This window comes from Eumetopias jubatus, unplaced genomic scaffold, assembly GCF_037043125.1.
Source record: "Eumetopias jubatus isolate StellerSeaLion01/CBP00866 unplaced genomic scaffold, mEumJub1_p1.0 scaffold_5, whole genome shotgun sequence".
In the NCBI taxonomy this organism is placed as follows: Eukaryota; Metazoa; Chordata; class Mammalia; order Carnivora; family Otariidae; genus Eumetopias; species Eumetopias jubatus.
The window spans coordinates 40,486,190-40,500,475 of NW_028274811.1; the positions used below are offsets into that span (position 1 = coordinate 40,486,190).

Sequence of the window (14,286 nt, forward strand, 5' to 3'; positions counted from 1 at the left end):
CTGGAAATGCAGGCACTCTTGAATCCTGTCTTGCTTCTATTTAAGTGATTGCTTTTTTAAAAATCTGTTTCATTGCTTGCTTGCTTCATAGAATTACATTCAGGGAAGGGGGAAATACCATTTCTTAATTAAATAACAATAATGAAAAGTTTGAAAGCCACAGACCCAGGTGCTTGCTCCTGACCTGGCCAGCTCTACCATCACTAAGCCATTTTTCTCATTTCTGTCATCTACTCAGAACTTGGTCACTCTAATCAGATGCTCCACTATGACTTGGGAAGGAGATCATTTATCCCATTGAGAAAAGTTTCTGGAGCACATTTCAGTATAGTATACATATTTCAAATGCTGAACAAGCACTGAAATATGGGTGAGGTGCAAGTATGCAAATTTCACAATAGCATAAACCAAAATTATAGAATTATCTCTGAGAAAAAGAAGTGGTATTGGAGAATGGAAAGGATGAATGAGAGAGAAACATCCTAAAAAATTAGAAATAATTGCAACCAGTTACTGGGAGACCGTAAGTTCTGAAATTGAAAGATCTTGTTTTGGTCAAGATTCTATCACTCATTAGCTGTCTGCTTTGGGCAATTTGCTTAACTCCTCCAATCTTTGAGTTTGTCCTTTGGGAATTAATTCTAGCTTAACTCCGTATTAACTCTATCTTCTAGAGAGCTGATGTCGTCACATGATAGTGTCATCTGCATGATATAACAGAGGTGAAAGTGCTAAGTAATTGGAAATCATTAGGCCTGGATTATTGAAAGAACTTTGGTTATGTGGATGGACATATATATATATAGATATGGACACGGAAGAATGTGTCAAACAGAATATCATGATTATAATCTTCAGATTATATGCTAAAATCTGGATTTTCAATATAAATATTGGTTTTTGTTACTGAAGTAGCATATCTTAGTAAAAAAATATAGGAGAGAAGTATAGATCTAGAATCCTAAAGAACTGGCTCTTCCAACTGTTCACTCTGTGACTAAAGAGAAAGCACTTAATATTTCTGTGTTTGTAGTCCCATCTGCTAAGTAGCAGTAATACTGGTCTGCATATTTCACAAGTTTTTTTAGTCACTTAACAAGACTTCGTAGAACATTGTAAATTATCTTCGAACTCTAGAAAATGTATTATAGTGCTAAGTATTCATGTTGTGTACTACTATACATTTTCAAGAAATGTTCTCATTGCTCCTGTTTTCTATTTCAACTTTCCCGCATTTCATATAATCTTGAAACCCTTTATACATGTCATTTTATTGTTTATTTCTCTTCACTACACCTATGATTTTATTTGTTCTCAAATATAGCTATGCTGTTGTATTTGCTAAGAAACCAGAGGATTATTATGCAAGACAGTTCTGGTAGGTGAGTTTCGGGATATAACTATTCCAGCTGCCTATAAATCAAGGTAATAAGGAAGCTTTTCTTGACAAATGAACTTAACATCCTAGCTTGGCTTAACAACCAATCATCAGTGAAAAGATCAGTCTTGAGGAGGGTGGGACCCTGCCTTATGCATGTGTGTGTATATATATGTGTCTGTGTGCCTCAGAGAAGTCACCCTCACTCCTCATCACTATGGCGGGTATCACTGCTTTTGCCATCTTTGCTCTTGTAGCCACCACATGGGCTACCCCTCCACCTGGTGAGTTAAGACTCCTTTGAATAGCCATGGCTTTATGTTAACTGCAGTTTGTTCAACCTTCAGTAATGATAGAATGTTAAAGTCAGAAGAAAACTTGAGACCTTAACTATTTGGATTGGACTGATTAGCAAAGAGGGGGTGGGGGGTCAGACCTTCTAGAAGAGGAAGAGAGACTGAGAAGAAGAATAAAAAGATTGTCATGGGAATAAAAGGTAGAGCGTAAGGAATATAGTCAGTAGTACTGTAATACTGTTCGGTGACAGATGGGAGCTACAACATAATGTGGTGAGCACAACATAATGTATATAGACTTAGTGAATCACTATGTTGTACACCTGAGACTAATGAAACATACTGCCTCAGCTGTACTTCAGTTAAAAAAAAGAAGAAGAAAAGGACTGTGGGCAACCTGCTTAGTTCCTGATCCAGACCAGGCTTCTGACTTGCCTTTCAGAAACAACTTATGCAGCTTTGAGACCTTCACCCAACCTTACCCTGGGCTTGCTCACAGGAATTCCTGTGACAGCCCTTTCTCCAATGACCAGGGATTCCCCCCCCCCCATGTTGTTTTTGTTTTTGTTTCTTTTAAGTCAGAATCACACACATTTCTGGCTTCATCCTGAATTAGCCCTGAGTAAAGAAGAGACCTCTCTTAGGTCTGGCCTGGGCCAGGGATGGCAGATAGCAGTTTTAGTTACTGTGAACAATGAATTCAACCTTGCATCTCTAACTATGGAATTTGCTCTTTCTCGGATTCCTTCTCTTCAAATGCATCTCATGCCACTCTCTTCCGGTGATCAAGTAGTGGGAAGAAAGGTGAGTGTAACCTTCTCTGTGGGGTCTTGGTAAAAATGAAATCGGAGCTGATGTGTAAATGGAGCTGTGAAAGTAATGAAGTTGGCTCACTGTGGATGGAAATAATTCCTAGGGAGTTAAAACCATTCCTACTCTGCTTCTCCTGGTGGTGGTTCTTTCTTTAAAGGTTGCAAAAGGAATCTCTTTGCAAAAGGAGAACAACAGATAAAGTAAACTGTTACCATTAGGCGTCATTTCAAACTTTTCTGAGTATTTTTTACTTTCATTATTCCATTGTACTCTCACTGTAACGTGAAAAGGAGAGACTAACATCTCCTTCTTAAACAGCTAACTCTAATTTTATCTACAGAATGTTTCATGTCTGACCTGTCTGACCTAGCTGCCCCTAGTGCAGCATTTGATCCACAGAAGGTCTTCTAGACATGTTTGCTGACAAGTTGAAGAGGCTAGTATTCCTTGCACTCTCTTCTTTGTCTTACCAACTTGATATGAGAAAGACGACAGAATTGAAGGAAGACGATGTAAGCCATTATTTTTTGTTCCAATTATAGGTGGACTGCTCCAAATACAACACAAAAGACTCTGAGATTGCATGCCCAAGGCACCTGGATCCAATATGTGGCACAGATCATAAAACTTACAGTAATGAATGCATGTTTTGCATGCTAACTCAGTAAGTATCATACTCAGTTTGGATCTCCTCTTTTTTTTTAAAGATCATGAAGTCCACATTGGCCAAAATCTGCTTGGTTTATAACAACGTGGTTTGATAAATCCTACCTTTGGTCGTGCTCCTCCAATACCCTTTGGGCATTACTTTGTTCAAATAAAAAATAAACAAATAAATTTAGCTGTATCTCAAAGGAGATATGTATTTCTTTGCTATCCAGCCAAATTCTCATTCACATTATACACTATTCCTCAGGCATTAGCTGTTACCTATAGACATTTTTATTCCCACATTACATTTGAGGAAGCTGAGTCTCAGGCAGAAAATGTGTCTTGGTCAAAGTTCCATAATCTTCTGTTGGGTCTTTCTTATTGCATAATGAGAACTCAGAAGACAGCTCTCTCTATGTAGGCTCTTTGCCATGGGTGCTATTTACAAATCTTTGATCTATCCTTCCTACCCCAGAGAAAATCCATGTTGCTTCTTATGATTATCTGGAAAAGTCTAGGGAGGAGATTGAAAGTACAAATGGATAGTTGGGACCCCCACCACCAGTAGCCCGCAAATTACATATGAGTTCCTCACTGTAAACATCTCAGCTTCTAGGAGAATGAAAGAATGGTTATTACCAGCCATTCCAGGAATTGGAATTCACTGCTTTATGATTAGTGCATTAGAATCCAGACTGCACTTAGGAGACGTGTGACATTAGGCAAATATCCAATCCACCTCATGCTTCAGTAGTCTCATCTGTAAGATAGAAATTATAATAGTGTTTAGGATCCACGGCAATAAAACACGTCAAATCTTAGCTAGGCAGCTAATACAGACTGCATACTTACAGAAGTGAGCTCTTCTTCCTTCTCATTTTCTCCTTCTTTTCTAACCCTTCTGAAAATTTATAGTCAAGTGTAATAACAATTTATTCAGAATAAAGTCTCTCAGAATATGCAAACTCATGTACTAATAAAAACACAAGAGACTAAACACGAGATTTCACTGATTTTTATCATTTCATAGCCTCCTTTTAGAAGACAGAAATCTTGTAGAAAGAAGTGACTGTTACAAAATTACACAGACTACAAGTGCCAGAGATGGATTTGAACATATTTTCTTTTTCTTAACTGCAAAAAATGTTTTCACACTATATTATGCCTTTGATTTTCATCTGAATATTCATGGACTAATTTTTTTAAATGCCCAATCTCCTCTTAGTGTTGATCTTATTTTCTTATGTTTTTATTTGTTTACAAAATGATCATCCATCAAAGGTGTTAATGGTCAATATTAGCCAACCTGGGTAGAATATTAACCAGAGCTCCTCATTCTCAGTACAGGACAGAGAATACAGAATGACATATGACAGTATTTTACTCTGTGGATTTGTGAAATGCCAAGTAATGCATTACCCATTCAATAAAAATCTTCTCTTTCAGAAACAAAGGATTTCAAGTCAGAAAACTTCATGATAATAAATGTGTAAGTATACACAGAAATTTCATTTATTCTTAATATAAAATGTTACAATAATTCCTCACTTTATGAAAGTTTTAAAATAGACATTTTAGAAATTGTCTGTGAGTATGTATAGTCATAGGTAAGTCATGTGGCCAGCCTAAACAAAAGACCTGAACACAGTTAATTTACTTCTCCAGAGGAAAACTCCACAAATTTTACTTATAGCTCTTAACTGGGGCAGAATGGTATACATGTGGTTGTTTTCTAACACTGCAACTAATTAGCAGGTTAAGAAGAGGACATTAGGGACTCAAAGACACTCTCATAACAATAAAGGAAGTTATTAAAAAAAAACTCGAGAACAAATGTAAAGACAGTTCTGGAGTAAAGAGCTATGTGAATGGATGTAGATAATTTTAATAGAGGTTGAAATGTGACAAGAGAAATAAAAACATGGGGTTGTAGTAGTAAAGACAGTTCATTTTAAGGGGTGGAAGCTGACCCAATTTGAGGGAGAGAAATGTTGTCATGAAACTGTTATAAAAAGAGTTAAACTGATTTCTAAGGAGGACTAGGAGTCTTAGGAGTTGTTTTGGTGACTCCAGTGGGTAAGGTCAGGGAAGATAGGAAAACAGCCTAAGCTAAGGCACAGGGATGTATAGGAGCAGGAAACACTCTGGGAATTCAGTCAAGTTTACTGGGAGTTAGAGGCAGAGCAGATGAGAGAAGTAAGCATGGCTCATGAGGGGACTTTCTGTAGATGGGGAATCAGTTAACTAATAAAAAAAAAAAAGATCTGATTTGTTTTTTAAAAGATCACTCTGACATGAATGTGAAGGGTGACTGAAATCTTAGCTAAGCATGGACGCCGGGCAGCAAACTGGCAGACACCTGCAACTATGCAGGCAAGACATCTGGAGGGCCTGAATAAAGTGGAGAACTGTGTGGCGAGGAGAGGACTGGTTCGGACATTAAGCACAAGATAGACCCACTGGGGGGCGCCTGGGTGGCTCAGTCGTTAAGCGTCTGCCTTCAGCTCAGGTCATGATCCCAGGGTCCTGGGATCAAGCCCCGCATCGGGCTCCTTGCTCAGCAGAAGCCTGCTTCTCCCTCTCCCACTCCCCCTGCTTGTGTTCCCTCCCTCGCTGTGTCTTTCTCTGTCAAATAAGGAAATAAAATCTTAAAAAAAAAAAAAAAAAAAAGATACACCCACTGGATGTACTCTATTCACCAGTTCCCGGTGGAGAATGAGTGAGAGGGAAGCCCTAACCTCAAGCTAAACTATCTCCTACTGTGACGAGATTGCCACCATGGTTGGGTCAGATTTTGTGAATTGAAGAGGATATGTCTTTTTGCATGTGGGATTGAGGGCTAAATGACATCTCAAGGCCTTTAAAAAAAGCTCATTTTCTATAATTTAACAATTTGAAGTTGTTCTTTCTTTGTTTCCTTTTTTTGGACTGCAGGATATTGAGTGTACCCAATATTCTGAAATATGTACCATGGAAAACTTACCTCTCTGCGGATCTGATGGGCAGAACTATGCAAACAAATGTTTATTTTGCAATGCTGTTGTGTAAGTGCTGAATTTAATGTGCTATTTGCAGAAATAGCCTTTCCCGCCAAGCCAGAAACCATCATAGCTACCTAATAAGCAAGATGCTCCTACAAAGCATAAAAGTGAGATGGTTCAGTGATAATTATAATATTTTACAAAAAGAGGTAAAAAGAGAGAAAGAGAGAGAGGGCAAGAGAAAAAAGAAAGTGGATTGTTGGAAGAAACTGAAGCTGGAAAAGGAGACTTGATCAACATCATAATATTGCTAAGTGGCAGATAACAGAGATATTTATAGATTTTTGGCTCCTAACACTGGTTTTGAATTACTTTTTCTACCATGCTGGAGCTCAGTTACTAATTACTTACCTTTCACACTCTGTGCTCATTTGGCTGACATGATCTAAGAATATTAAAGTTTCAATTTAAGATCTCCAAAGCATTCCCTTAAAAAAAAATTATTTCTTTTGTAGGAATAGTCGTGGTGAACTTTTTTTGGCAAAGCGCGGACAGTGCTGAGTCTCCCTGATGCTCAAGGGCACCGAGTTCCCTTTGGCAGATTCCACGTAGAGAACCAATCCCTCTTGGATGGCTATGGGAGCAAATATATGGATTTCATTCTTCAATAAAAAATTCTCAGCAGAAAGCTTTCAGGTTTGTCTTTGGATGTGACTGTTTCTTAAGGAGAATGTCTATGGCCATTTCCCTCAATAGGTCACACAGGAAGATTTCCTCTATTTCTACTCAAGTTGAGTAGGAGAGATTGTATACACACTGGGTGAGAGAAGAATCTGCTCTTAGCATCCCATTAAAAAGAAAAAAACCTCACAATTTTTAAGTAAACATGCATCATGTGGCAGATCTGACCACAAGTCTAATATTAGTACCTTTAGCCACAATAATGAAAAGTGGGAAATTCAGCTTTGGAGAAAAATAAAGTAAGCATCCATAATACTGTCAACTAATCAGACCAGGAATAATATTAGACATTAGATATCTATTCAAAGAGGACTCAGTCACAAGTGGCATCCACAAAGGAAGACATTTTGTTGATCATGTTGGGAAGAGAATAAAAACAATATAATCTGATTAAATTGTTGAAGTCACTAAAAGGCCCAAGGAAAGTTCAAGGTAACTGGGAAAGATGAGGGCATATGCAGAAGTATTATAAGATAGAGAGATCAGAACTTTCTCATTTCTGGGGCTCCACAGAGAGGAGTCATGTCATTAATGTAACATGCAAAGATAGATATTTTGCATTGGTAAAGAGAAGAATTTCCTAACAGTAAGTTTTTAAATAGGAACAAAGTTATGCCCTATAAGTTCATCTGTCCAAAGCACAATGCTTTTTTTTTTAAGATTTATTTATTCATTTGAGAAAAAGAGAGAGAGCATGCACATGCGGGAGGGGAGGGGCAGAGGGAGAAGAAGGGAGCGAACCTCAAGCAGACTCCCTGCTGAGCATGGAGCCCACTGCAGGGCTCCGTCTCACGACCTTGAGATCATGACCTGAGCTGAAATCAAGAATTGGATGCTTAACCAACTGAGCCACCCAGGCGCCCCAGCACAATGCTCTTTTAGTGAAGACTGGGCAAATGCTTGCCAGCTATTTTGTAGAGATTTGTGTGTTTTTTCTAACAACACACATAGAAAGATCACTATAGGTCAAGCAATCTGTTGTGTAAGGAAAGGCAATACAAATGGGCAAAGAATCCATGCCATTAAGGAGTTTGTACATTAGTCAGAGACATACTTTTGAAGAGTTGATTACTATACAATGTAAAAAAGACTATAATCAAGAATTATTAAAGGTTCCGTAAGAAGTGAAAGACCTGACCCTTATGACCTCATTTAACCTTAATTACCTCCTAAAGCCCTATCTCCAAATACAGTCACAATGGGAATTAGTGTTTTCACATTTGTATTTGTAGGGGACACAATTTTGTCCACAGCAGCTAGGTTGCCAGAACTTTGTTTTTATTTTTCATATGTGAGAATAAAATGCATGACAACATAACAATAGAAGAAAGAAATGAAACTATTCTAAGATTCTGTGCTAAGTTAAATGGTATAATACCACTTCAAGGTGCACTGTGAGAAGTTAGAATGTATACTATAAGTCCTAAAGCAATACCAAGTATGCCACAAAGGAGATAAAATGGAATGATGAAAAAAATACTATATTTGTGTGTACAAAAGAAGACAAAGGAAGTAAAGGGGAAAAACAGATTGACCTAATAGAAAGGAAGTAGCAATATGGTACATTCGATGTAATTGTGTTAATTAGGGTTTTTCAGAAAAACAAAACCAATTGTGTGTGTGTGTATGTGTGTGTGTGTAGAGAGAGAGAGAAAAAGAGAGACAGAGAAAGAGACAGAGAGACAAGAGAGAAAGAAAAAGACTTATTTTAAGTAATTGGCTCATGTGATTATGGGGACTGGGAAGTGGGTCAGCAGGCTGGAGACCCAGGGAAGTGTTGATGTTGCAGCTCAAGTCTCAAGGCAGTTGAGAGGCAGAATTCTCCTTCCCCAAGAGATCTTAGGCTTCTTCTCTTAGGGTCTTCAACTGTTTGCAAGAGTCCCACCCACATTACAGAAAATAGTATGCTCTACTCAGCGTCTACTGATTTAGACACTTCACCAAAGAGGAAATCCCAAAGGCACATATAGGTAGTAAAACTATTAAAAATACCTGTGAGTGATTAACATAGAAGTCAGAATAGAGTCTGTGACAGGGGGCTGTGGTTAGGTAGTGCCTTAGTCTGTTTGGGCTGCTATAACAAAAAAAAAAACCAAAACCCCCCAAAAAACAAACATAAACTGGGAGGCTTAAACAGAAAATGTTTATTTCTTACAGTTCTGGAGTCTGGCAAGTCCAAGATCAAGGTGCCAGAAAATTCAGTACCTGGTGAGGACTGTCTTCTTGCTATGTCCCCACATGGCAGAAGGGGCTCTCTGCCTTCAATGACCTAATCACCACCCACAAATTCTACCTCCTAATACCAACACATTGAGAATTAAGCTTCAACATATGAATTTGATGGGGACACAAATATTCAGTGCAGGCAATAACGTGGGGAAGGTTTTTAGGATAAAAGCCATTCTAGCTCATCACTAGAGTGCTGGGTACATGGGTGTTGACCTTATAATAATAAATAATTTAACTACAATTATTTTACAAAATAATTAACAACAATAATAACAACAAGATATACTAACCTAAATGTTGATTGTATCTGAAAAATATCTTCACAATGGTGTTGATCAAATATCTGGACACTGTGGCCCAGCCAAGTTGACATATAAAATTAACCATTACGGTAAGTACATCAGTTATCATATTAAATATGAATGGTCTAAACACGCCAATTAAAGGAAGCGATTGACAGACTGGATTTTTTTTAAAAGACTAGATTTAAAAAAAGCGAACAAACAAGTGTGTTTACAAGAAAAACACTTAAAAAATAAAAGCACAGGGGCACCCAACTGGCTCAGTTGGTAGAGCATACAACTGTTCATCTCAGGGTTGTGAGTTCAAACCCCATGTTGGGTGTAGAGATTAGTTAAAAATAAAATATTAACAATAAATCATGGATCACTACATCAAAAACTAATTATGTATTGTATGGTGACTAACATAACAAAATAAAATAAAATATTAACAATAAATCATGGATCACTACATCAAAAACTAATGATGTATTCTATGGTGACTAACATAACATAATAAAATAAAATAAAATAATAATAATAAAAAAATAATAAAATAAAATATCAAGTAAGTAAGTAAATAAGTAAAAGCACAAATAGAATAAAAATAAAAGGATAAAGTAAGATTTACCATGTTAACATTAGTCAAAAGAAAGCTGGAGTAGCAATGTTAATATGAGCAAAATAGATTTTAGAGCAAAGACTAATTGAAAGGGTGAGAATTCATTTTATAATGTCAATTAATTAAGGAGATATAAAAGTCTTAAATGTTTATGAACCTCATAACAGAACTTCAAGATTCACAAATCAAAAATTAATCCAAGTGTGAGGAAAAATAAACAAATCCATGATCATAATCAGAGATTTCAATATCCATCTCTCAAAAATTAATAAAACAAGAATATTAGCAATTGTGTAGCAGAGTTGAGCGATACTATCAACCACGTGACCTGAGAACATACCCCCGACACACAACAGCAGCGTAAACCTTCTTCTCAAGTACACATGAAATATTTACCAAGATAGACCAATTTCTTGGCCATAAAACAAGTATCAATAAATTTAAAAGAATTCAAGTCACCTGGCATATGTCCTCTGACCATAACTGAATTGAATAAGAAAACAAAGCAAAACAAAAAAAATCTCTGGAAAATCTCCAGTATTTGGAAAGCGTATATCACAGCAATAAATAAACCCTGAGTCAAAGAAGAAATCAAATGAGAAACTAAAAGTATTTTGAGTCGAATGAGAAGAGAGTAATATAATTTGTAGAATCCTCCTAGCGCAGTGCTTAGGGTAAAATTTATATTGCTATATATCAATATTAGGGGAAGAAATTATCAAGATGGAGCATATCCTATGCCTTAAAACAATATAAATACATTTATCCAGCATTAGTAATGCTAGTTCTTTATTTGAAAACCCATTTTCCTGGCACATTTTGAAATACAATTTCTCATCTGCTTTTTTCCTCTGTGTCCACCCCACTAGACTATACAACTGAGGGCTTGGGCTATTCATAACATCAATGTGTCACTTGAAACACTTACCACAACACTTTACTTTTTTCAAATGTTGGTACAGGTTCGATTGATTCTGGGAAATAGTATGGTATGTTGCAACTAGAGGAAGTTTTCATTCAGTCCTTCAAGAAACATAAGCTTATAACGTGCCTCTGATGTTCCAGTAACTATGAAAGTGAGGACAGAAGGGTTCCAAGTTGGGACATAAGAAATGCTTATTGAATTGCTAAGAACAAAGCACTGTATCAGGCTTTTGGCTGAAAACATGCATAAAAACTTATTTTCTCCTTGCAAGAGGTACACAGATTACAGATAGCAAATATTTGTTTCCTTACCTGTAGGTTTATTCTAGGGGTTTTGAAACTTCATTGACTGTGACTCGCAGTGAAAAAAAAAATTGTATTCTACCTCACCACCTAGAAATACACACGCTATTGAAGTTACGCTGTAATTTTTATGTCATTCTACTCTATTCACTCCATTTTACTATATTTTAAAATAATGTAATTTTAAAATAATGGTGGCAACAAAATAAATTTCACAACCTACTAAAGGGTTACAATATAGAATTTGAAAACTTGTACTGTACCGTCTGAGACTTAATGCTTAATTTTGGCGAGCAGAAGTGTCTGTCTGTGTATGTGTGCTCATAGCTGTGTGTCCGGTGCCACCCTGAAAAGAAAGTGGGATGTCTTCAACTCACACTGATCAGAGAACATTGCAAAGGAGAGTTGACTCAAGGCACCCACACTTAACCTGGGTCCTCACGATTTAGATGGTCAGAGCTTCTCCTCCACACGTCCCATAAGAGATTGTGGGCAGGATTTGCTGCCCCGAAGTGAAACGGGGAAAAGCCAATCAGTCTTTGAAAAGAGACAGAAGCCTGAGGGAAGAGGAATCAGGTCAGACACTGGGTGAGCTCACCGTCAGGGCCGCACCTTAAGGATTTATTTTCCTTCTCCTCTTTGAAGAAACTCGTCTTTATCTTACCAGCTTTTTACCTTCTGCCCCTTCTCGGTGATTCCCTTTAAAGATTTCCCTTTCTCCACCCTTTTAGTGAACAAATTCATGTACATCTGTACAGACAGGGGTGGGAGTTTTAGGGAGAATGAAGGATGAAGACATTTAAAAGGGAAGTGTGACTGGTCTCAATTCTACCTCATGGTGAATCCTAGGGGACTGCGAGTAGCAGCCAGAAGTTACCAACAGGGACCAGCAGACCAGTGAGGGCCTAGTGCAGGGAGGACCTCTGAAAGCTAGAGAGGAGTAAACAGATGGGCAATTAAGGAAAGAAGTAGGGTTAGCAAGAAGTAAGAGCTTCCATTTTATGCTAGAATTGCATGTCCGCAAGGGAGGAAGGCCGACACTTGAATTATACAAGGTTGAGTGTTGGTGTTAAAAAGAAGTAAAGGAAATAGCAACAAAACAGTGATTCTGTCCAAAGAAAAGAGACAAGAAAACTTGTCTTATTGGGTATGTGGGATGTTCCTGTCAAAATGAAAATTACATCAGGTAAGATTAAATAGGCAAAGAAGACTTACCCAGTGCTATTGGGTAAGAGAAGCCAGAGCTCAGAATGAACTTAATGCTGCTGGAAAAAAAGGAGGAAGATCTGTAAGGTCTGGGTGAGCTAGTGAGAAAGTAGTGGAGGAGGTGAAAGGAAAATCATAGACCATTTGGCCTATGGCTTTATCGAAGGAAATATAAACTTGGCTTTATCTAAGGGAATATAAATTTCTCGTATCTTTATGACAGGAGGTAGTTTTGCAACTTAGGGCAAGATGTCCATGAAAAGTTAGGCTCCTGCCCTTCCACAGAGACTAGGAGATAACCTGCACGGTCTTTCCTGATGGCTACATTTCAAAGGGATACCTCCCGGGTCCTCGAGAAAGACTTTTCTGCGTTGTAAAACTGGTGAGGGATTTCCAAAGAGAATTACGTCTCAAGGCAACAGCGAAAGAATTCACACTTATAATATTTCTGAAGTAAATGTTCTAAGATAAGGGAGGTCAGGGGCCCGGAGTCAGGTAGAAGCCTGTCTATATTTTTGTCAAGCTGAGGGGAAATTGAAGGCCATTAAGACCATCTTGGTCAGTCTGGAGAACAGGTCAGGAATTCTGTTACTCAAATCAGCGTTCAAGACCAGAGCAGGAGATTATGCTAGTGTGGCTAGTGCCTCTATGGCGTCTATAAAATCCTTGAGAAGAAAAAGACTTTATCCTATAGCCTGGGGTTAGACTGACATCTGTGTGGTGGCTCTTCTGTGAGGGAAGGACAGCTGTTGGGGCGTAAGGGAAGGCAGCTCAGTGCTCTGCTGTGAATATAACTGGTTAACAAAATGGGCTAGACAGGAAAGCTCTGTAATTTGGGCAGTGGAGCTGAAACTTTCCTTTCTGCAGGAAAACAGCGGAGCTGTAGGTTAAATCTTGCAGTGGTATCCCTAAAAGGTGATAAGCACCGGCTTTGGACTATAGAGTAAGGAGTTGGTTTTTGGGTGAAAATGTTGGTTTGAAGTGACATGAAACATACAAATCAAATCATTTCATAGCTAGGAAGAGGAGCCTGCCATCCAGGGAAAAAGCCCCAAGTTATAGCTTTTAGCTTTAAACCACGGGTATGATCCATGATGAGAAAGTCATAGACTAAGGATTCTCTGAGGAAGATGTGATTCCTTAATCTTATTTATTCTTCTCACCCAATATTATTAATTCAACTGGAACTTGGGGGAGTTTGGAAAAGCTATAGATATTTTAGCCTTATTTCTTTCCTATGATGTTTTACTTTTTCTTCTGTAATGCTTTCTATGCAATGGAGTCCCTCTATCTCTCTGAGTTGGGGGACAAATGATTCATTCACTTAGTAAGGTAGCATTGTATTTTCAAAATGTTCCACGTTAGATTATAAGCACAGAGCCCACAAATTAGGTGAAAACCTCCTATTTGATATTCTACATGACTCAGATCCTTTCTGGAAGTTTTGTTTTTAGGCACTTATTAAAGTTAATAAGAAATAAATTAACTGAGGTAAATAAAAATTTGTTCATTCTAGCATTGTTAATAATAATGAAAATTGGAATCAACCTAATTGAGCACTTATTAAAGTTAATAAGAAATAAATTAACTGAGGTAAATAAAAATTTGTTCATTCTAGCATTGTTAATAATAATGAAAATTGGAATCAACCTAATTGAGCAATAGTGGAAGAATATTAATACAATAAAAACCCATATATGTGACAGAATATGGCACCAGGCATCTAAATTCAAGTACTGTATGACTACATTCAAAAATCAAGAAAATGTCACGGTACATTGCTAAGTGAAAAAGGCAGAGAACAATATATAGTACTACAAAAATTTGATTTTTAAAAACTGGAACAATGTAATTCAATACA

General features: G+C 37.5%; 1 protein-coding gene across 1 annotated transcript; it reads left to right on the plus strand.

Moving 5' to 3' along the window:
- Positions 1-1,583: 1,583 nt before the first annotated feature.
- Positions 1,584-6,680, plus strand: LOC148164342 (double-headed protease inhibitor, submandibular gland-like). Its single transcript, XM_088023635.1, has 6 exons — positions 1,584-1,662; positions 2,465-2,478; positions 3,030-3,151; positions 4,585-4,627; positions 6,073-6,182; positions 6,635-6,680. Exons 1-6 carry the CDS (start codon positions 1,596-1,598, stop codon positions 6,678-6,680), a joined length of 402 nt encoding a protein of 133 aa, XP_087879761.1. The 5' UTR covers positions 1,584-1,595.
- The last annotated feature ends 7,606 nt before the right edge of the window (positions 6,681-14,286 follow it).

Bases quoted from the DNA above. Each gene is read 5' to 3' on its own strand.
- LOC148164342 (XM_088023635.1), top strand. From the start codon at position 1,596: ATGGCGGGTATCACTGCTTTTGCCATCTTTGCTCTTGTAGCCACCACA. The intron at 4,628-6,072 runs GTAAGTATACAC...TTTGGACTGCAG, and splicing joins AACTTCATGATAATAAATGT to GATATTGAGTGTACCCAATA. The intron at 6,183-6,634 runs GTAAGTGCTGAA...TTTCTTTTGTAG, and splicing joins TTATTTTGCAATGCTGTTGT to GAATAGTCGTGGTGAACTTT.